Raw genomic sequence first — 22,588 nt, 5'->3', positions numbered from 1 at the left:
TACTAAGTTGGTTCATAAACCCTTCTTAACTGTTCAGTTAGCCACTTTTATGCACTTCTGTATGCATATGAATAAACGCTGTCTTTTCTCCTGTTAATTTTTTCTTCTGTTAGTTAACTCACAGGACCTCAACTATTATAATCTAAGATTGTGGAGGAAAAGTTTTCCTCCTAACAGGACACTAAATATTTCTGGGAACTGTTATTTCCATGTGTTGACATCATATGGGGGGAAATATTGTCAAAGTTACAATATTTAGTGAGAAAACCAGGATTCTAAATTGTTTATACAGTCGTTCACCATTGCAGAAAACAAATCTATGTACATAAAAAAATAACTAGTCCTCCGTTCCTGGAAATCAGTCCTAGTACAAGGTCTTAGGGATGAAGCTGTGGAGGAATGGGTAGAACAATAGTCAGATAGAACATGGGGATGGAATAGAAAGTTGAGAAGCAGAAACGTATATTTGGGAATGGTGTGTGATAGAGGTGGCATCACAGATTAGTGGGGGAAAAGTTAGATTATTTCATAGATAATACTGGGAAACTAACTCATCATATGGAGAAAAGCAAAAATCTGACACCAACTCGCCCTACATACAAAAGTGAGCTCCAGTGGGACTTAAAAGTGAATGGTAGATCTATGAAGATAATAGAAGAAAATAATAGATGTAATGTAGGAGACTATCTTGTGACCTTGGATGAGGAAGGATTTCTTAATAAGACTTAATGTACAAACCCTTTCAAAAATAAGGATTTCTGTTGAACAAAGGGTGCCATAGACAAATTTAACACAGGAGTGATAGACTGGGAGAAGATATTTTCAATATCTGAAATAGACAAGGAAATAGTATTTAGAATATATAAGGAAATCCTGAAAGAAAATTTAAAAATACCCAAAAACAACCTGTTAAGAAGTGGATGAAGGAATGATCAGAAGAGGTGATTCACAGAAAAGAGAAACCCACATGGCTAAACAACATATGACACACTGAGCTTTATTAGCTATTAGAGAAATGCAAATTGAAATAACTACAATACATTCCTCATACTGGCAAACATTAGAAAGCTGGATAATACCTAGAGCTGGCAGCACGTGACAAACCACAGCCCCCAGGGGCAGGCCTTCTGCGGAGAAGTCAGTGGTGCTGAGTGAAGGAACCATGGGCAGGCCTCTCTGGGTCTGTAAGGCACAAACGCTAAAACAGGATTGTAAGCAGGTCCAAGGATGTCCTGTGCAGCATTATTAGGACAATAAGAAATCAGGGCTGCCTAGAGGTTCATCACTATGGGAATGAGAAAGTGAAAGGCTGCTGATACAGATCATGGAATATGAGGCAGACAGAAGCAGTGCACTGTTTATATACAGCAGCCATGAAAAGAGAGACCATAAAAAACATGGCATTGAGTGAAGAGTAAGAAAGATCATAATTTTATACCATAGTCCCTTGTATGTAATTTATAAATGCACGCGCGCATGCGCACACACACACGCACACACACACACACACAAATCAGTATATTTTCCCATAGTCTATTAGTATGTGAGCTCCATGAGTGCAGATGACAAGGTTTTGATGGTCCCTAAGTGTTCCAACCTCTCAAACTTTTCACATGGTAGGTGCAAAAGAAACATTTTTTGAATAATACATATAGACATATATAGATACATATATACACATTATATATAATACACATATGTATATGTATATGCATACTATATAAATACATTGAAGTTGGTGCTTTTTTGGGGTGGGGGAGGATAGGAATGAGGATAAAGTCTGAAGGGAAACAAAAATATGATAATGCTCCATAAACTGAGTCACAGTATTAATTCCAATTTTTGCAGCTGAGGGTAGGACAAGCACTAGGCGGGAAGCATATCAAAATATGAATTGTCCTTAGATGGTGGGATTAATGCTGACTTTTTTATTCCCTCTACTTTTCTATATTAAAAAAAATTCTATAACCAGTGTGTTTTATTTTCATCATCCCCAAACCCAACACTTGAAGATGTTTTTCTCATACTTGAGAGAGGCATTGCCCCGATACCAACGTCCCCTATTCTTTCTGTCAGCTTCCTCCCACCTCTTCCCCACCCCGCCTCCCCAAACATCCCATGCACAGAATTCCAGTATGTCTGTCTCGGCGGTGCCTTGGTTGATAGAAACATCAGCAGTCCCTCCCTTTTCTTCCATACTGACTCCTCGTTTTAGGACTGTCTTTGGTTTCCCAGAATAACCGACCTCTGGCTTCCCCTCTGTCCTGCCGTGAGGGGCAGCCTGGATGCCTGGTCACATCCTTCCCCAGAGCATCTCAACCTAATGCTGCCCTCACTGTATTGGGTTGAATAGTGTCCCCTCCAAATTCACACCCCTCCTGGAACTTCAGAATGGGACCTTATTTGGAAACAGAGTATTGCAAGTGTAATTAGTTAGCGTGAAATCCTAACGGAGTAGAGCGGGCCTCTCATTCAAAATCACTAGTCCTTATCAGAGAGGATAAGAGGCACAGAAAAACACACAGAGAGATCACCGTGTGACAACAGAAGCAGAGGTTGGAGGGATGTGTCTAAAGCTAAGGATCACCAGGGGAGCTCGGAAGAGGCACGAAAGGATCTTTCCTAGAGCTTTCATAGAGAACATGGCCCTGCCAATGCCTTTTGAACTTCTGGCCTTTAACATTGTGAGAGAATAAGTGTCTGTTGTTTGAAGTCACCACTTTTGTGGTATTTTGTTAGAGCAGCCCTAGGAAACTAATACACTCACCTAGACTCGACTGGGTGTTCACCAGTGAGGATTATGGGTGCCCAGAGAAGCCTGGCCGACCCCCAGCATCCTCCTGGCCCGGCATTCTCAGCATCCAACACTTTGGAGGAAGAAGAGGGAGAGGACTACTGTGTGCCTTTATTTATGCTAAAACCAGCTCCAGTTGAACGAAAATCAGAGATACTATTTAGCCATTTCCCTCCACTTGAGTGAAAGATTTACTTGGTGCATGTAGCCAGCAGAGGGGAAAGATGTCCGAGCAGTGGAACGATCCCAATGCAGTGGAATCCTTTTTCTCCTGGGGCCACATTCCAGCACCTCAGTGCTGGCAGCACCTCAGTGCTGGCAGTGCTTTGCATTCAACAGTGGCCAGGCCGGGGGCATGCCTTCCTCCCCCTCCAGAGGTCAGGGTGGAACATCGGATGCTCATCACTCGCCTGCCCTCCCGCTACCCCACGGGGCTTTGGCATGGGAGGAGAAAATAAAGAGCTGGCCCTGTTCCGCCTCCTTTTGCGTCTCTCCACTGCTGGAGCACCCCTGGGAGGCACTGAGACCCCGGGGACAGAAGAAGCAGGGTCCTGGGAGCTCACAGACAAGAAAGCTGTCCTGGAAACACCAGGAGCTGGTGGCCTTCTCTGACTGTGCTGTCCCTCCGACTGTGATCAGTCATCCCTGGTTGATATGTGCTGGTCCTTCTGCACTCCTGTGTCACTTCCCCCTTCCCGGGAGGACCTTTCCTTCCTCCCGTAGTCATCCAACTCCTTTCAGTTTTGTCCATTCCAATCCATTTTCTACAGCAGGCAGAGTGGATGTTTCCAAACTGCCGATATTAATCACTCCCTGTCTTGCTGAAACCTTCTGATGGCTCTTCATTCACCCTGAAATGAAGTCCCATTTCTGACCATAGCTGCCAATGGCAAGGTTATGGCTGAGGTGTTTCTTCTTCAGCGCCTCTGTTACCTGCCACCTCTCCCTTTTACTCCCTACAATAGGGAGCTACTTACAGTTCTCTACTGGGCCTGTCGTTCCCATCTCTGCACTGGGCTATTTCATGTGCAATTTCTTCTGTCCCCGGAACCATCTTTCTCATTTCCTGCTATCTGCTTACCTATCTCATACCCTTGGGTTTCCTTTAAACACTGTCTCCTCTGAGAAATCTTTAAACACATGCATAAGTACGTGTGTGCATGTGCGCACACACACACACACACACACACACACACTACTGCTTACCACTCAACACCATTTGTCAAGCTATGTTTATCTGTGTGATTGTGTGAGGCATGCGGATCTCCTCCACTAGACTAGAAGGTCCTGAGGGCAGGAACTTTTTCTTGTTCATCATCTCATCTCAGCATCCAACCCAGAGCTTGGCTTATTCATACTAGAGACTTAATGAGTGTTTGTTGCACGACTGCTGAGTTTTCAGACAGCTCTGTAACCAGGGTCCATTCAGTTCTGATACACTGTGGGACCACAGACCATACTCCCATTCCGCCCTCCTGACTTAGATTTTCCACATTTAATCTGAATGTGAATTTGCTGCTAGTAAAACACATGCCTCCATGTTGATGGCATGAGCAGTATACTCGAATAATGTCACCCTATTCTGAGTAATTTATATAGCATTGTAACTTTTTTCAGAGGAAAATCCTGCATTTTCATCATTTCCATTTGATTTAATTTGTGCCACTCCTCATTGACTAATATTCTCTAAGAACTGTCTCTATTTTCTCCATATCTCTGATAGTTCAGCCTGATAATTGCATTTGTATAGGAAATGATTTTTTTTCTCAACTTTTTGTGTTGTAGTAATGAATCTTTTCCATTGAGATGTTTTTCAAAAAGTAATCTCTGTGTTTGGCAGGAACTCTGCCTAGCCGTTTCCCCCTTCCCCCTTCCTCTGCGCCTCTATTTTTTCCTGCCCACGTCGCTTCTTTTCACAGCAATAGTTTAGTAGCACTCCAGGCTCAATCAGCTTCAGTGGTCTGCATTTTTCCAGTTGGAAAATATTCCCTTGGCCTGTTTTTAACTGTGGAGCTCGCATGTATAGCGCATGCATTTTCTTGTTCGGGAAGGACTCCTTGGTGGGGAGGGAGGGAAGCTTAGAAATCAGGAAGATCCTTTGACTAGAGGACTTGCTGAAACTTAAGTTGTGTGTATTGGGAGGAAAAGTCGTGGTACTGAAAGTCCAGTGGGCTTTGGGGAACAGCGAGGGGTCATCATTGAGCTCTGGGGATAAACTGTGTACTTATTACAGGTCAGATTCCCTGCAGAAAGTTTTATATTCTTTATCTCATCTCTCACCAACACCCTGGGAGGTCATTCTTCATTAATTCACTCACCAACTCATGTATTCATTGCGCTGATATTAGGTACTTAGCACTTAATATGTGCCGGGACTTTTCTTGAGGTTAAAAAGGATAAGACACAGAAAGCTCTTAATAGCTGGGTGAATCGTGATGTCATTTACAGAGATGAGGGTAACAGTCGTTGTTTGGGTGGGGAAAGCAAGCATTCCGTTTCGGATATGTTACAATTCTAACACCTACTCCCCGCCTCCCAATTTTTCAAATAAGGAAACCAACTTTCAGTAGATGCCCAAGATTGCACGGCTGCCAACAGATGACTCTGGTACTGGGACCCAGGTCAGTCTGATTCCAGAGCCAAGTTCTTTGCTCTCTACTCCTCAGCATGGCTGCACTGGGTGCTCAGCAGAGCCTGTCCCTGCCCTGTCCTCATCTAGCGAAGTGGCCTCCATGATGCCACTAAATACCTGATACCCAACGTACAGTTTCCATGTATTTTAGAGGCTGATACTCTTGGCATAAACCCTAGAAAAGGCAAATCATTTAAGGCATTAGTTGTGACCCAATAAAGAAGTGTCATGAAAGAACACATTATCTCATTTTCCTGTTTGGACTCATTAATGAATGCTTTGGCAAAAGTGCTCCTCTGTACACTTAGGTGGAAAAACAGAAAAAGACAATGCTAACATGGGCAGAAGTCACCCCTGTCCCTTCTCCTGAGATAAGCCAGTCCCCAGATCTTGTTGTCAGATGTGGAAGCCCGTGACCCTGGCCCCTGTGTAGACCTGTCGACTGGCTCTGACTGCACCTGACCTGTGCATGTTTAGTGGGGGGCCATCCCATCATAGCTCATCACCTGACATCTGTGATTATTCTCTTCTCTGCCTACATTCTGCATCACCAGGTGCTCAAGCAGACAGCTTGGTGACCCAGTCAGATCCCTGAGGACATTGGGGATGATATGGAAGTGAGTGCTTTGAGAAGTTTCCTTCCAGAGTCTTAAAAAAAACTGGCTTTTAAGACCTGCAGCCTTCATGGCTTAAATAATATTTCCCCAATGGACAAGGAAACCATTTTCAAGTCATTTCCTGCATGTTAAGCAGGCATTTGTTTATACTATTGTACCAGCCAAGCTTTCAGACTTCAAGGAAATGTATTTTCCCAGGGTGTTTGGTCTATAAAATTTAAAACCCTAGAAAGATTCAAAGCATGTGAGAAACAGGTGCAAACACAGAGTTCACTGAGGCCGGAGGCCCGGGGCTGCTTCAGCCTTCGGTGCTGCCGGGGGCCCAGGGTGGGCCTTCCCTCAAGCTGCCTGGCTCCTGGTTCCAGAGGCCCAGAATTCACCTGTGCTATGAGCTCTTCCTACCACAGTACAACCAACCACATCACAAACTCACTCCTCCTCCACCTCTCCTCCTCTCCCCTCTTCCATTTTGATACGTTTGCAAGCAGATTACAAACTGCCATCTCAACATCTTTACCGTCCACAATGGGATCTCACTAGAGATTCATAGCAGGTGACAAATTGGTCTGATTTATCATAATTTGCATTTTTCATCTGTGGTATTTTAGGCCCAGACAGGTTTTTTTTGTGGGTCTTAAAATGGCAACACAAGCATTGCTACATAATTCATTATCTATTTTTCATGATACATGTGGGTTAGCAACCCATTGACAAACAGAAAATTCAACAGTTTAAGCAAATGAAGTGACTTGCGGCTTGAGCTTGCCTCCTCCCTCCTCCTCCCTCTGTGTCTAGAAGAATAAATTGCTTGTGACCAAAGCACAATCAGCAGCCTCCATGCTGGTGTTTTGTCAACAGGAAAAGCTCTCTCAGTTGTAGCTTAGCTATTATTCAGAATGCCCACATTTTAAATAACGAAGGTAAAGTGTTTGTTGAGCTTTCCACCGCTTCCGGACTTGGGAACTCTGGGTACTTTTCAGTTTAAGCAAAAGGTGAGGGAGCCAGAGGGATACCTCCAGTCCCACCCTTTCCTTTCAGAGCCTTAAACCTCACTCCGCAATATTCACCCCCCCCCGACATTGCTGTTGGCATAACTCTAAATTGGAAGAAAGATTCACAACGCCTGTAATCTTTCTGAAACAGCAGCTCCACAGATAGACAACATAAATAGGCAGAATGCCCTGGATTTTGACTGGAAGACACCAGCAAAATAAAGGGGACCCTAAGCAAAGCAACTGTATCAGAAAGATGATCAGTAAAGAAAACCAAGTGGATTGATTCAAGAGAAATGTAGAGAAACCTTACTGTGTTCTTGGTGACAGAAGCTGTAACTTGACCGAGATAGACAAATTCCTTATTTTTCCATGCTACTCCAGGTACTCTACACAGAGAGCCTGTTCCATCAGTGAAGCACCTCTGAATAGTCCATCCATGCCAACCGTCCCCTTCTCTGTCTCCTACTGCATAGATAAGCCAATCAACCAAAATGTCGTTCGTTGGCAGTGCTCTCAGACCCCACGTGTTCGGTACTGTGGGAAGACCAAGAAGATACACTCTGTCCTCCAGAGTGTTTAGTGGTCATTGGCACCATATAGTGCAGCATATGATTAGTCTTTAGTTATGTGATGTGGGTTGATTTTATCCCTTCAACGACCTTGTAACTATCCTTAGAGCTTCCTCTTTTCACCATGTTCATCAAATACCTCTATTAAATCCATACATGTGGGAGTTTAAACCATAGATAAAACTAATCACTTGCTTCATCAGTTGAAATGATTATCCTTTGAGGATTTCCTTCATTTCCTTCATCAAGTATTTATGGAATGTTTACTAGATTACTGAGCACCATTCAAGGTACTAGGGAGGCCTCCGTGGCCACATCAAGTTTTAATATCTTTCTAGACCCAAGAAGATCAGAGAGACATAAGGAAATCCTTGAACAGCTGCATAATTTTCACACTGAAAATAATGGTTTTCTAGCAGGCGTCTGACTCCAGCCACAGAGACCTTGACAGTGGCTGTATTTCTTGCTAATGACTAGGCTCGATTCTGGTGTAAAATTAAAATGACTCCAAAGACAATAGCCTCAGCAGCTGACTCCAGGTTTTCATGCATTATATTAGGAAAAGTCACTCCCAGAATGAGTGTTTTAGAGGAGTTGGAGGATGACATATGACATCTCCATTGAGAACCTGATAACTTTTTTACACAGTTGATGACATAGGGTCATCTCTATAACACGTGGCTTAGTCAGCAATGCTTAGTCCCTTTAAAGCAGAACAGACCCCTAAAGAGGGCATTTTAGAACCCAGGCACTTCTTATTCCAATTTGACTTCCCTCTCGCTAAGCTGCTGTGTTCTCTGAGAAGATTTATAATGTCAGGAATGCACATATAAGATGAATAATTAATAAAGTTCTAAAGGAATGCCTATATTAATTTGTAATGTACCATTTGTCGACAATCTGCAAGACATTCTTTCACACTAAAGTAACGAGGGGGATGTTAATAGCCACCAAATGTATTCATGCTAACTCTTTTTCTGTGTAAGTCATTGCATTGCAGAAAGGAATTGTCATCGTGTTAGTAGTTTTCTTAATTGTCTAAAATTTTCATAATTTTTAAATCAACATATCATAGTAAATGCTTTTAGCAAACTTCCAATTTTAGATATTATATATGCTCAAATATGCCAGACTTTGAGGTTTAGTAAAAGGAAACAAATGGCCCAGATGTAATTCCAAATGTTATTCTAGCATCACTTTATTTATTAAGGCTGGCATGCTCCCAGATTCCAGATAAATGAAGAACTGTGTAATTATCCAGATAATCTGATCCAAAAAACATTTTTTTGCTTGAATTTTTTTTCTTGGCCAGAAATATCTAAGTTCGTTGGCTTAGCCATTTCTTTTACATAGCCTATCCAGGTTCAGTTTGAAGCCCAGAGAACAAGCAAAATTCCACCAAGTTTCCTTGGGACATTACTGGCCTCTTTGCTGGTCTGTGGAGTTTATTGTGCAGAGACAAGGAACGCAGAGGCAATAGCTACGTTTCTTATGAGCTTCCTTGAATAGCTCTACACCTACAAACACCAGTTTTTCTAGATGGGGCTGTGAGCAATGCAGGATTTAGGGAAGTGTCTCCAATTCAGTAGATGGGTCCAAGATGGGGGGACAGATGGAGTAAAATGAGTTTAATTACAATAGCCTTCATCTATTCACAATCTTTGGTGCCCTGCAGCTTCCTGTAGGACTGGTTCTGCCCTCCCTGGCTGTGATCCCATTCCTCCAGAGAGGCTTCCATGGCCTCATGCAGACACAGCTAAATTGTCCCCCTCTTTAGTCTCGTGCCTCATGCTCCAAATGCTCTAATTCATCTTAGCTACCAGTCGAGTAAATTCCCCAAACTCTGGTTTTCATCAGTTTAGTCCGCACATCACAAACTGTCTGTGGCGCTCCATTTCCTACTGGATGACATCCAGAGTGCTCAAACTGACCCATGGGGCCCTCAGATCTGCCTCCAGCTCATCTCTGCAGCATTCCTCCTGTGTGCCCCTACAGGAAGTCTATTCTAATCACAAGCTTCTCACTGGTCCACTTCTCTCTTCCCACCGACCCAGTGCCTCCTGCTCAACAAGTCCCTGACCAATTCTGCTTCCTCCTGTGAGGTTTCCCTGAACCATGTGATCCATGGGGCCTCCCTTGCTGTGAGTTGCCACCTCAACTTGGCCACCTGATTGTGTCTCATGCAGGGCAAGCTCTTATGCTGACATCTTGTTAGGACAATGAACTATTCTTCTGCAGGGGACATCTTTTCCCAGTGCTGTGTCAGCCCCACATGTGACACATTTTTGTATGCTCCATGCCATCACAGGCTCTGATTGAGTGGCAGGCTGAGAAATTGTGAGCCCAGTTGTAGTTTCTACTCTTCCAGCCACACCTTGTAGAAGAGAATCCCTTCATCATTCTTATAAAGACAAATGAACCTCTGAGAGGCCCACTGAAAGAACAAGGCCTGTGACTCCCAATTTCCTGTAATGACCAAGAGCTGGCCCTGGGGTCTGAGCGCCTAGATTAGAATAATGATTTTTCTACTTACTGTCTAAGTGATATCTTTCTACTTCTATGCCCTTATGTAAAATGAGGATAATGTACTCATATCAATGGTTGTTGAAGGGATTAAACAACCTCATAGTAAAGCAGTTAGTCCGTGGCATACAATAAGCACCCATTAAATGTTTGCTTTTAACTATTATTGAACACTGTCAAAAGAATTAGGTCCTAATCTTCTCTTTCAGGGGGAACATCAGTTGACAGGAAAAGCACAGACCCATTATTGAATAATGGACTTTAGAGATGGGTCTCCACCCCTTAGGTTAGCCTGGTAGGGCCAGGTATTCTCAGGGTGGCTGAATTACAGGGCTTTGCCCTGTGCCCATCTACTGGGATGACAAGCCCAACCCTACAAAAATGGTTTTATTTTCATTTTCATGTACCTCTTCCTCAGCCCTTTGACAGGACAATAGCAATAGCCTGCTAAACTGAGAAAGGCTGCAGTCAAGTCTTTCTAGCATTATTGGGTTGTCGGAAAAGTCATGACGTGTATTTTTTCTATGTTTTTCATTGCAAAAATGTGTCATGACTTTTCTGAAAACCCAATACATATGAGACCGAGTCTAAGATCAACACAGGCCAGGATGGGATAGAGATATGAACAAGACAGGTCAAAACCATGCAGATGAGGCAACCTGGAAGTCCAAGACCTGGACCAGGACACCACCACAGGTGTTCTAGACACTCCCACGGTCCCTCAGGGTGAAGCTGAGGTTTTTAGACCAGAACCACACTACAATCCTGCCTGCCTGCTGCCTGGCTTTCACTGGATGGATTTGAACTTCGGTCACCTCTTCCCCACATTTACGTGGTTTCAAATATTCCACCTAATAGTCTGCTTTTCCTCAGGCCTACATCTGACACAGGTTGAGGAAGTGGCCTTCCTCCCTGTGAGCCTGAAAAGGCGAGACCCCGAGGCCTTCACCCTGTGTCAGACCAGAAGACAACCCGTTTGGCTACCAGACACGCCCGGAAGAGCCCGCTGCGCAAGATGCCTGCAGGGTGGTGAGTGGCGAATTACCTTGAATTCAGTCTCAATGTTGGCGAGTCTGGCTAACTCGTTGCTTAGCTCCAGCGCGGTGAGGACAGGGTCTTCGCTGGACAGGGACAGGTAGGCGGCACTGGCCAGCCCCTTGTAGGCGTTCATGCGGGAGCGCGAGTGGCTGAAGGAGTCCTTGCGCTGCTTGTCCGTGCACTCGGCGCACTTGCAGAAGTAGTCGTGGGGCCGCTCGATGCGGGCGCCCTTGAGCAGGAGGATGTGCACTATCTCGTACTCCTGGCAGTGCGCCGCCAGGATGATGGGGGTGATGTCGTGCGAGAAGCGCGTGCCGTCCTCGTCGTAGGCGTAGAAGTCGTCGTCGCGCAGCTCCTGCTCCAGCGGGCTGAGCGTCAGGCGCTGGCCCTGCGCGAAGGCCGGGTGGCTGAGGATGGCCTCCACGATGCGCACGTAGCCCTTGCTGATGGCCAGCAGCAGCGCGTCGCCCACCCGCGCCAGGTTCTCCTTCTTGAGCAGCAGCTCTGTCACCTCCAGGTGCTCATTGCCCACGGCCAGCTGCAGCGCGTTCTGCCCCATGTAGTCCACGCAGTTGACGTTGAGGGTCTTGGACTCCTCCAGCATTTTCCTGACCACCGGGATGTTGCCATACTCGGCCGAGTCCAGGAAGCGCTCCTCCTCGGGCGTCAGGCTGGTGCCCTTCTCGTTGAACATGTAGGCGGGGCCCCGGATGGCCTGGCGGCGGCCCTTCTCCCGCAGCGTCGTGTGGCGGCGCTGCATGTTTTTGAAGGTGCTGTTCCCCAACCTGTGGGGCGACAAGGCGGACATGCTCGGTTACTCTCCCACGGGCCTGTGGGCACCCCAGGGGCAGAGCAAACGGACGTTGATGAGATTAAAAAAAAAATGTCATGATTGGAATCTTAGGAGAAATTGTGAAACCTAATTAGAAATCATTGTCTTATCCTTGCAATTAAGACAAATAGGATGACCTGAACTACTCTTACTCAGATAGAAGAATATTGATTTTGTTATCCAGCATCATTGCCCCTTTGGTGAAGAGGTGGTGGCAGAGCTGAAATGTGGGCCTAGGTGGAGTGTGATGGGGATGGAGGTGGCAGGTGTGGGACACTGATGTAGCTGACGTGGGCCAAGGTTCCGTGGGTCGTATTTCCGTTTGTGCCAAGTTGAACACGTCATTTACCTTCTCTGCGCTTTTCGTACAACGCTTCTCTGAGCTTTTACCTGCACAACGTGGATGACTTTTTGTGTGCCGTAGGCGGATTAAGTGAGGTAACATGCATATAGTTGGTTTTATTCTGTCCCCTCCTGCCTACTGGTACGCCCAGTTCTCTGAGGGCTGTGCCCTAGAGATGGCCACCAGCATACCACTGCATCTGGTTCAGGTGTGTCGCACCCGGTGAGCTCCCCGCACTGTGACAGAGCTGCAGCAACATGCAAGGATAGCCATACACCTGTTTCTACATCCAGTGCTAGACTCTGTAGGGATTGTACCTGCTTCCTGGTCCTCACGAAGCCTAAGCACCTGCTAATGGCAAGACGAGGCAGGGAGCATCATTCCATTTACTGATGGCCACTGCAGCAGCCCTCCTGAAGAAATGCAGCTGTAACTTCTCAGAATTGAACCTGGGTTTTTATATAGATGGAAGAACAGGTCCATTTATATGCTAGGTTCATTTCTAACTTCTTTCCCTTTGTGGTGTAGTGTAGAGGTTAATGCTATTAGTAAAGCAGTTACCATTTATTAAGCACCTGTTATACTCCAGGGACTATGCTAAGGAGTTAATATACTTCACATGTATTACTTGTGTAATTCTTGTATCAACCCGATGAAGTAGATTCTAGTATTATCTTTACCTCAGATGAAGAGCCTGAGACACGTGAGGCTGAGAGATGGGCTTTGAAATCAGAATGTCTAGAGTCGGAATCCTGGCTCCACTTTGGCCATCCTTGTGACTTTAGAGAAGTGACCTAACCTTTCATTTGCCAGGGTTTTAAAATGGCAGGCTAGAGAGAATAACAGCGATACTATAATGTGAGCCGGAGCCAGGTAACCCCGTCTCCAGCTAGCCTTGAGACCTGAGCAGGCTCCCAGCTCAAGATGCTTTCATTATAAAATAGAGTCTGGATCAGATGTTCCCTAGCTTTCTATGAACTTGAACATTTCCAACTTTTCAGATTCTCCAGATGGCCTTACCCATATTTTCTGTCCTTTTCTGGTCTACTCCCACTCACTTTATTCAACGAATATTAGAATGGCATACATTCCGATAAGAGAGTGTCTGTTCTGAAGAATAATTCCTTGGGGATTTGTTTTGAACTATATTTCATGCGCCTAATTCACCTTTTGTTATTGCTCATGTCCCCATGCATTAAGAATACTCAGTATTTCACTCAAGTCATTTGTAAAAAAATAAAGTAATCACAGAGGAAGGCTTTTATTAAACCTAGTGTTTGAGATTAGAAAACAATAGTGCCTGTTACTTTGTGAGGGTGAAAAGGGTAACTATTGCACTGTTCTGTACACCTGAAACTAACAATAAAAAAACCCCCAAAACCCAAAAAACAATAGTGCCACTCAGTCTTGAGATTTTTTAAAAAAAATAATTGCACTTGCTTTAGTTTTCTGCTCATTTTTTCCTTGTGACCAGCTCAGACCCTTTTGGTTTTAGCTCCTTTAGGGGGCCCTGTCTGGTATAAAGCAGACTTCGAGGTCAGAGCTTGTACTCTCGTCCTGCCTAGGCCTGAGTCAGACTTCTTGGAAAAACTGCTGAAGTATTCAGTGGAGCAGTTTCTTTCACTGCAAAAAGTAAAAGGAATAATTATGGGGAACTCCCTTAAAAGGCAGCTGTGGGTGATAAATTCTAATAGAGAGTTCTGTGCTCCTTTGAAAACAGCATCTGAACTGCCGTGCACTTTTCTAAAGTGCACTTTGATAGAAGATTGCTGGGGAAATGATTCTTAGGATTCCATTTCATGAGCTCCGCCTGAGCCCATTGCTCTCAGCAATTCCGTCATTCCAGGGAGACAGACTACTCATTGATGCCAAACAGGTCGTAGATTGGGAGTTCCACAGAGACCCTTTCAAGAGAGGGGCTCACAAACAGGGTGTAGGCATTTATTATCATAGCTTTTTCAAAAGGAGAGGAGGTGATGAGTTGAAAGCTAAGCAGTCACCTCATTTTTATTCCTAAAGGGCCTGTTGCAAAGAATGTTATGAACTCAGTAGTTAAGGCCTGTCATCTGGGTACACAGACTCAGGTGGGAATTGAGCACAAAAGACTAATAATAGAATTATGAGTCTAATAACATAGAATTACTCAGCCTGTCCTATGATGAGGCTTCTACCCCTCTCAGGAGCACCTCTCTGGACTTAGACTTGCAGCTCAACCTGAGAAAAGGCAATTTCCACTTAAGAGCATCTGAGTAGTGTGTCAGAGACAAAATGGCAGCTGTCCTAGGGGGAGCTTGGGCTTGATTCCACACCCCTTTTCCATTAGAGGTTTGCTTAAGAGGGAGAATAGGTCAGACTCCAAGGTCAAGGGTACACAACTATTACACTGCAACAAGCCATGGGGAGATTAATTCAAAGGAAATGTAATAACTACTGACCCAAGTCAGAATAGAGAAGAATTTCATAAGGGACACATAAGTACCCAATCTAAATTCAGACTCCACATGAATATCATAGACGCTACAGCCTACAAACTTAAAGGATGTTCAAGCATTGTTTGTTAATTCCCCTCCTTAAACAAACAAAGAAAAAAGCAAGATATGAGCATTCTCATTTTTAGGTAGAGAACCTGAGGTAGGTGAAGCAGAAAGACTAAACCTTAGGGCAAATAATTCCTGCACGAGAATCTAGACCATCATATATATCTTGCTGTTTCTACAATAATTATGTCTTATCACAGCAAAAATAACACATATGGCTAGGGTTTGTCAGAAGTTAAAATGTCCTTATCAGTTGACACGCATTTTTCTGAATGACCTTGAAAGCAGACACCCAGATGTAGTAAGAAGTAAACAAGCCTCTTTTTCCCAGCTTTGAAAGCCTCAGCTTTGAGATACATTTGGATGCTCACAGAATTGTCAGTCCTCCTTTCCTAGCAGAATTTGGCATTGATGAAACCTTACGGGCCTTCAAGTCATAGAAGCATACAGCCAGATAATGGGACCTGCTACTCATTGAGATTGCTTCCAACGTCAGGGGTTTCACAGCAGACCCTGGAGCCACATGCATTGCTTCAGATATTGATGGAGGCCTTTATCTCACTGGGGGTGTCTTAATAGCTCTGACTTCCTCTTACCCTGATATCCCTGTAATGGTGCTTTTCAAACATTTATTTTATTTTTCAGCTTTATTAAGGTATAACTGACGAATAAAATAGCTAAATATTCACAGTATACATTGTGGTGATTTGAGATATGTAAACACCATCAAAGAAATCCCACCATCTAATTAGCACATTAATTACTATGTGTGTGTGTGCGCGCGTGCGTGTGTGTGTGTGTGTGTGTGTGTGTGTGTATATATATGGTGAGAACATTTAAGTGCTACTCTCTTAGCAAATTTCAATTCTATAATACAGTGTTATTGACTGTAGCACCGTGTTTTACAGTAGACCTTCAGACCATATTCATCTTATGGCTGAAAGTTTGTATCCATTTACCAGCCTCTCCATATTTCCCCCATTTAAACACTTATGAATGTATTTAGTCACCATATCCTTGTCATTTATTCTTGACTTTAGTCAGGCTTAGTCATACGTTTCACATGGGTTGGAAAGAATCCACAGAAGATATGTTAGAAAGATGAAGTCATTTGGTCCACAATAGCTGGTGGCCAGAGCCCACACTCATGAATCAGATGTATTGCTCTGCTGGACTCTGGGGATATTGTCAGTTTTAGGGCCAGTGAGGAGCAAAATGATTCTCCTTAAAGTGCAATTAACATTTGATTGCCCATACTTTAATATTTTTCTTAAAAATGAACTTTGAATGCAAATGTCTCTGTATTTGCATATATTATTGAGATAATGAGCGATCAAACTCATCAAACTCCTCAATTAAGATACTGTGTTTTTCATTTTCCATAAATGCATACATTGACATTTGATGTCATTGAGAAGAAGGGTTCCAGTGGAAACAAAACCGTATTTGAGAAGAAGGCTGATTATTACACTACCTCTTATTCCCTCGGTTGCTATTTTTATCAGGCTGCTCGTACAGATGCATCAGCTGGTCTGAAGGAAACCAGATGTCAGTGATCCATGAAAAGTCTGAATTCTGTACCCTGAGTCCAGCTGCAAATGAGCATGACCATAAAGCCTTTTGGAGACGGGGATTGTCATTAATGACTGATGAAGAAAAGGCCAGTTAATCAAAATGCCTTTTTAGAGATATTTGTTGTCTTTTGAAGAAAATTGCTACATGCACCATAGATCTCAGTGGAAATTTCTCAGGCCTGAAACCAATTCAGTCTGTAACATTCCACAATTGAACATAGAACCAAACAAAATCCAAGAGTCAGGCCAGCCACCCAGGAAAACCCAGTTCTGATCTGTGTATCTTCTCTAAAGTGTAAAAGTCTGAGTTTCAGTCCAGAACAACAGGGATGAACTAGTCAAGAGATTTGGATTCTTCTCCTAAACCTCAGCTTCCTTACCAATGGAAAGGAAATAATAAAATCTATCCTTTACATTCCTCAGGACCACAGTGAGAGTGAAATAATGTGTATCAAATGCCCTGGATACTTTAAAGCCTTATACAAATGTCCATGACAATAAAGATCAAAACCTTGCATATCAGTAAGCTTAAGTAAATGATTATAAATTGGCTTACATTTTACTCTGCACTGATATATTCAGCTTGGCTATTTTTCTAAATGACTATATAATAGTGATAGTTAACATATATTACACATTTGCCATGTGCCAGACACGGCGATAAATACTTTATATGAATTATTATTTTAAATTCATACCAGTCATATGATAAACTTAGCTATTTTCCTCACTGACTAATCTTAATGATTAGCATTTATTACACATTAACCACATTGCAGGCACCATGCTGACTATTTTACATGCATTATCATTTTAAATTCTCATAAACTACTACACGATATGGGTGCTGTTGTCATTCCCATTTAATAGCTAATGAAATGAGGCTCAGATAAATTAACCACTTTTGCCAAGGCTACACAACTTATGAGTGGTAGACCCACCACTGGGAGTCTAACCTGTCTGATTTCAAAACCCATGCTTTTGGCCGGTTTACTGCTGCCATCCATCCTCCTCCTCCTGCGTTTTTTCTAAGTTTCTTTAGACTGTAAAGTTTTCTGTTAGAGTGCAGGATCCTTGAGGGCCAGGGACTATTACTTGTTTATATGGTATACATATGTACCTAGCATCTAGTACCCCTGATGCCTGGCATATGGTGCATGATCAAATAATGTAATAAATTCTTAAATACTTGAATTAGGGTTGGCCATTAAAAAAGACCAATAAAATAGAGATGTTAATATTTACCAGTTGCTTCTTCCTTACAAATGCAGGAACCATGTAATCCTTTAACTACTATTTTCTATTTGTAACTGAGTTTCAAGGCAAAATTAGTTTCTAGTTAGCTCCACTATAAATAATGGACCATAAGTTGCTAAATAAAACAGCTACTATCACGTGGTATATTAAGTCCCTTGGGTCAGTCACTTAGGGCAGAAAACTGAGGGATTCCCACTTCTGCATAATACTCTTAATTTTTAAAATGTATTCCCAAGGGCATCCAACTTATTTTTAAGCATCATTTTCCGTATTCTGTTGAAGTTGAGGTAAGATAGTGGCCATAAATTACAGTGCCTAGTAAGTTCTTTAGTAACATTGGATAATATTAACTATTGTAGTTTAATACAATTATAGTAATTATGGATCTAAAGCATTCAAGTTGCTACCTAAGCTAGTGACAATAATTTGCTTGTACAGCATATGTATTTTGAATACGAGAAAAAATATATCCACATATTTATCCCATGAATATATATGAGTTTATATCTATCTACCTTACCAGTCAGGTCCTACAGGAAACAAGCAAAGCCGCCTTCTGCTTCTCATTACAATACATTATATTGAGATATACTTTCCAAACAGTTCTGCAAATGTGGGATATTTTTTTTCCACTGCATCATGGATTGAAAATATTACCTAGTGTTCCTGAATGTTAAGAAATGATTTTATCAGAAATTTATTTTTCACCAAATCATCATTTCTCTAAACATTATTTAGAGAAGAGGTTACTCTCAGTGTTTTCAAACCACCTTATGTATCAGCCGTCCAACTATAACTAGTGCTTTGTGTGAGCTTCTTTCATTCTTTCTTTGTAAATCCTTATTTGTCTCTTTGGAACTGGGGAGTTATGAAAATGTATGTCCATATCTCACTGTGTATAGCTCCAGATAGAGCTGACAGTTATGTTGTTTTTTGTTTTGTTTTAAAAATTCTAATAGTTATGGTGTTTCCCCCCAAAGATTCGTCTTGGAGTAAAATAGATATATGTAACCTTTTAATTGCATCATTAACCTCTGTGACAAGAGTCTGAAATGAACATCTATTACCAAGGAAGTAAGAGAGGCCCTTAAGTCATGACATGACAATAGTGAAGAAAGTAACATGCTGAACATTTATCTGGGGAGAAATGTTGACTGCTTTTCCTAAGCAACAGATCCTGGCAGCTCTTCTCGAGGATACCACAAGCATCTGCCATTAGCCTCCATGAGGCTCCACATAGTTCCGATTTTTTTCTGGGTTAATTACTGCCTAAAGCAGTTAGCTAGTCTGTATGCTGCTAAGCTTCAGAGCAAGTGTTTTTGGAAGTAAATTTTTATGAAATTGTGATATAGAACCTTGGTAAGTTGTTAAGTAATTGAACCAATGATTGAACCAATGTCATTGTTTAGAAGATCTTAGAGAATGTGTTTGAATCATATCCATCATGAATATTCTGGATTTAATGTGAATTCATTCATAAATCTGATGTGTGCCCAGTGCTTCAGAAATAGGACCCACCAGCAGGTGGCATTCTGAGGCAAAAATTCATGGAGTGCCACCAGACAGGGTCAATCATTACTGCCTTTTTCAAATCTACCGTGAATCTATTAAGCCTTTAAATTACAATTAATGGCAATAACATCTTGGTTATGTCTACTCAATCATACTTAAGTGAATTTACAAATTCAAACTTAAAGAGGGACATTCTGTGTCCCAGAGTTCCAAAGCATGTGGTAAAGCCCAGATTATATTTTTTTATTAGGAGCATATTTGCTATGATGAAATGGATGTCTAAAGGACACACTTTCAACAAAGAAAAGGAAAGAAAAACAACGTTTCTTCTCACCTGTACTTTAATGGTGACGACGTATTAGTATATAGTCTTCCTCCTCCTCCCCTTCTATTTGTATTAAGAGAAATGGAAACACACACACACACACACACACACACACACAAATACCAAATTAAGAAGCTGCCAGTGGTGAAGTAGGAGAAGAAGCAACGTACATAGTTTCTTCTAGGATTAAAACTACACTCCAGCACAAAGGACTGGGTGCCAGAACGAGTTGTCTATTTCTAAATGGCTTTGTAAACTTAGACTATCAATGAAAAGTGAGAAATTCCTCTAGTAACTCAAACAATAAGCAAGATTTCAGATCCAGATTTCCATCTCAAAATCCAAGCAACGCAGAAGAGGAAGAGGGCTAATAAATAAAAGTTTAATTCCAGATTTCAGCGAGGAAACAACCTCTATTGAAAAAAAATCAATATGAAAGAATCACCATAGCTGCTTACATTGAGGGTGAAATACGCAGGCTTGTCCCTCCTCTAGTTGACCGGAATCCGGTGTTGAGTCGCGGGAATCTGACTCCCCATGGGTGGTAGCCGAGGAGGTGCCGCTCTCCGTGGTGCTGAAGTGTAGAGCTGGTCCAGTGAGCGGAGTTGCGAGGATGTGAAGGCGCGCTCCGCTGTCCTTTGTGCTGTAATGGTAAAAACTCGCCTTTCCAAGCAGAGCCGCCTTACCGTTCGTTTCTTAATCTAGGGGAAATTTCCCAGGGAACATGACGGAGAAGGATCCGTGTGTGAGACTGGCATGCGGCGTGGCAATGAGTTGGTATAGTCCCCACCCCCTCTCCCAGACAGTAGCTTTGTAAGGGAGGTGGCAACTCTGCCTAGCTCCTCAGGATTTCTACCTACCTCTTCTCACCCCCCAGATCAGCGCATCACACACACACACACACACACACACACACACACACACACACACGCTTCAATTATATAAGGCAGCAGGCTGTCTCCTGAGCAGAATATTCATCTGTTTAAATAAATGCAAAATGAGGAATGAACTGGTTTCCTACCTGTTGTGTCTGTGTGTGTTCACAGAGGGATGCGGTTAAGAAAACTAAAACCAGAGGAACCTGAAGAATGACAGCAGTAGTTTCCTTTAATGAGCTTTAAGGTCACACCCCACTTTGTCGTCTGTGAGTGATGCATCTTCTAACTTTACCCTTTTGTTTCATGTCTTTTTGCATTGTTTAGGATTAGGAAGAGGTCAGTGGTGTAGATAAAATCTGATGTTCGTAACAAGACTTGAAAAAGATTAATTTTCATTTGTAACTTTCCAGTTTTTGAAAGGAAATCCCTAATGCAAAATCCCCTTTCCCCCATAGTCCCCACTCTGACCAATTGCTATGTTAACAAATGGTCTTGATTCTTAAACACTAGGTGTTTTGATGGCCTCATTGGAGAGAAACCTCCTTAATTGAAATGTTGCCTGTGTGACAATAACCAGGATTACTCCCCGGATCTACCTGGGTCACTGAACAATAAATCAGAGTACTTATTCTATGAAAACAACTCATGGGTTAACAACTGACGATCTGTAAAGGCTGTCTCTGTGTGCAAACGCAATACTTAGGATTAAAGAGTTGGCTTATAATGTATTTTGCACAGTGCCATTCTGGGTTTATATGCAAATCAGATTGCATTGGTTCATTAATATGCTACTAGCATTTTCTCTGGAAATAATGTGGTGCATGGGGAAAGACCCTGGAATTTTGACTCACTTATTAACTGTGTGACTTTGGGCATAATACTTAACCTTATTGAATCTCAGTCTCCTCATATGTAAATGGTGAGTAATAATGCCTTTTCTCAAATGATAATTAATTGAAATAACATATACAAAGCAGCAAGAAGAGTGAGCATTTAAGAGGTGCATACTAAGTTTGAATATTCTTCCTCCTGTCCTTGCTCAAGAGAGGTTCAAGTAATTCTCTAGTTAAAACTCTCTAAAAAGCTTGACAACAAACTAATTTTATTCCTATAGCTTCTACACCACCATTTCAGTGTTAACGGTTGTACTTTATTGGATCAAGTGCCTTTTCAAAAAAGAAATTTCCTTAAAACTTTTTCTTTAAAAATTTTAGTCTTGAAGAACAAGGGAATTCTTTAAAAATTGGAATCGGCAACAAATACATTTAACTTATTTGAATAAAATATAATTAATTAAGAGCTATTTACTATTACACTGAAGAGTAGACCAAACTATGTGAATCCAGCAAAAGTGTCTTACAGAACCGCAAAGCTAAAAGATTAGCTATGACACTGATAATAGCTTTTTGATTGGGATCCTCATTATCATGATTAGTGAAGCGGTATAGAAAAGGTACTCTTAATTATAAAATGTTTTCTTAAAAATACTGTGTTGTAGCTTTTAGTTGATAATGATGGAGATGAAGTCTTATTATATTCTGTTTTCAGTAAATAATGAAGAGAATATTTTATGAAATTCTGACATGAACTATGTTCTTTTTTCCACTCATGAGCTCATTAAAAAACAAACCATACTTAAAAAAGTATGCAAATTATGGTACAACAGTTATATATAGAGAGAGGAAGTGAGCTAATTATTTTATAGGTATATTAACTGAAGACAGGTCGGAATCAGGCCAGGAAGCTCTTCCAAAGTGATAGAATTAGATGATGTTTAGTGAAGGTTCCCATTCTTCAGGGTCCACATTATTAGAGAGCTTTATTACATCGAGAGGATATGATACATGACATTTAGGTAAATACTTGTAATCTGCAAAATGTTACGTACATATAAAAATATTTTCAAAATGTAAGGCACAGAAGTAATTAGGTCCATACTTCCAACAGTTAAGAAGGCTCTTGGGCTAGAAGCTGTCTAAGGTTCATGTGTAAGGTCCTGAGCTTTGTTTTCTCCTAGGCTTACAGTAGAGTGCATACCACTTCTAGTCAAACTTCTTGTGTTTTCATTCCAAATCTTCCATTCCCCAAATGTGTCCCTCAGTTTCCTCACCTGTAAAATCAAAGCAATAACAGTCCCTCACTTGTTGAGTTATAGTGAGGAT

The 22,588-nt window shown here is 42.2% G+C and overlaps 1 protein-coding gene across 2 annotated transcripts in view; it reads right to left on the bottom strand.

Annotated features, from left to right (window-relative positions):
- The window catches only part of TRPC7 (transient receptor potential cation channel subfamily C member 7), a 128,867-nt gene extending 108,546 nt beyond the window's left edge, over positions 1 to 20,321 (bottom strand). The window contains exons 1-2 of one of the 2 annotated variants that reach the window (XM_019642170.1): positions 20,007 to 20,321; positions 11,176 to 11,953 (exon numbers count right to left, since the gene is read on the bottom strand). In XM_019642170.1, the coding sequence (XP_019497715.1) occupies positions 11,176 to 11,953; positions 20,007 to 20,008 (780 nt within the window). In that variant the 5' untranslated portion in view covers positions 20,009 to 20,321. The remainder of the gene's footprint in view (positions 1 to 11,175; positions 11,954 to 20,006) is intronic. The other variant, XM_019642169.1, reaches the window with a different exon arrangement.
- Positions 20,322 to 22,588: the final 2,267 nt, after the last annotated feature.

Source organism: Hipposideros armiger, unplaced genomic scaffold, assembly GCF_001890085.2.
Source record: "Hipposideros armiger isolate ML-2016 unplaced genomic scaffold, ASM189008v1 scaffold_66, whole genome shotgun sequence".
NCBI lineage: Eukaryota > Metazoa > Chordata > Mammalia > Chiroptera > Hipposideridae > Hipposideros > Hipposideros armiger.
Note: the sequence above shows the minus strand (reverse complement) of the source record. Positions and strands in the feature narration are given on the sequence as shown.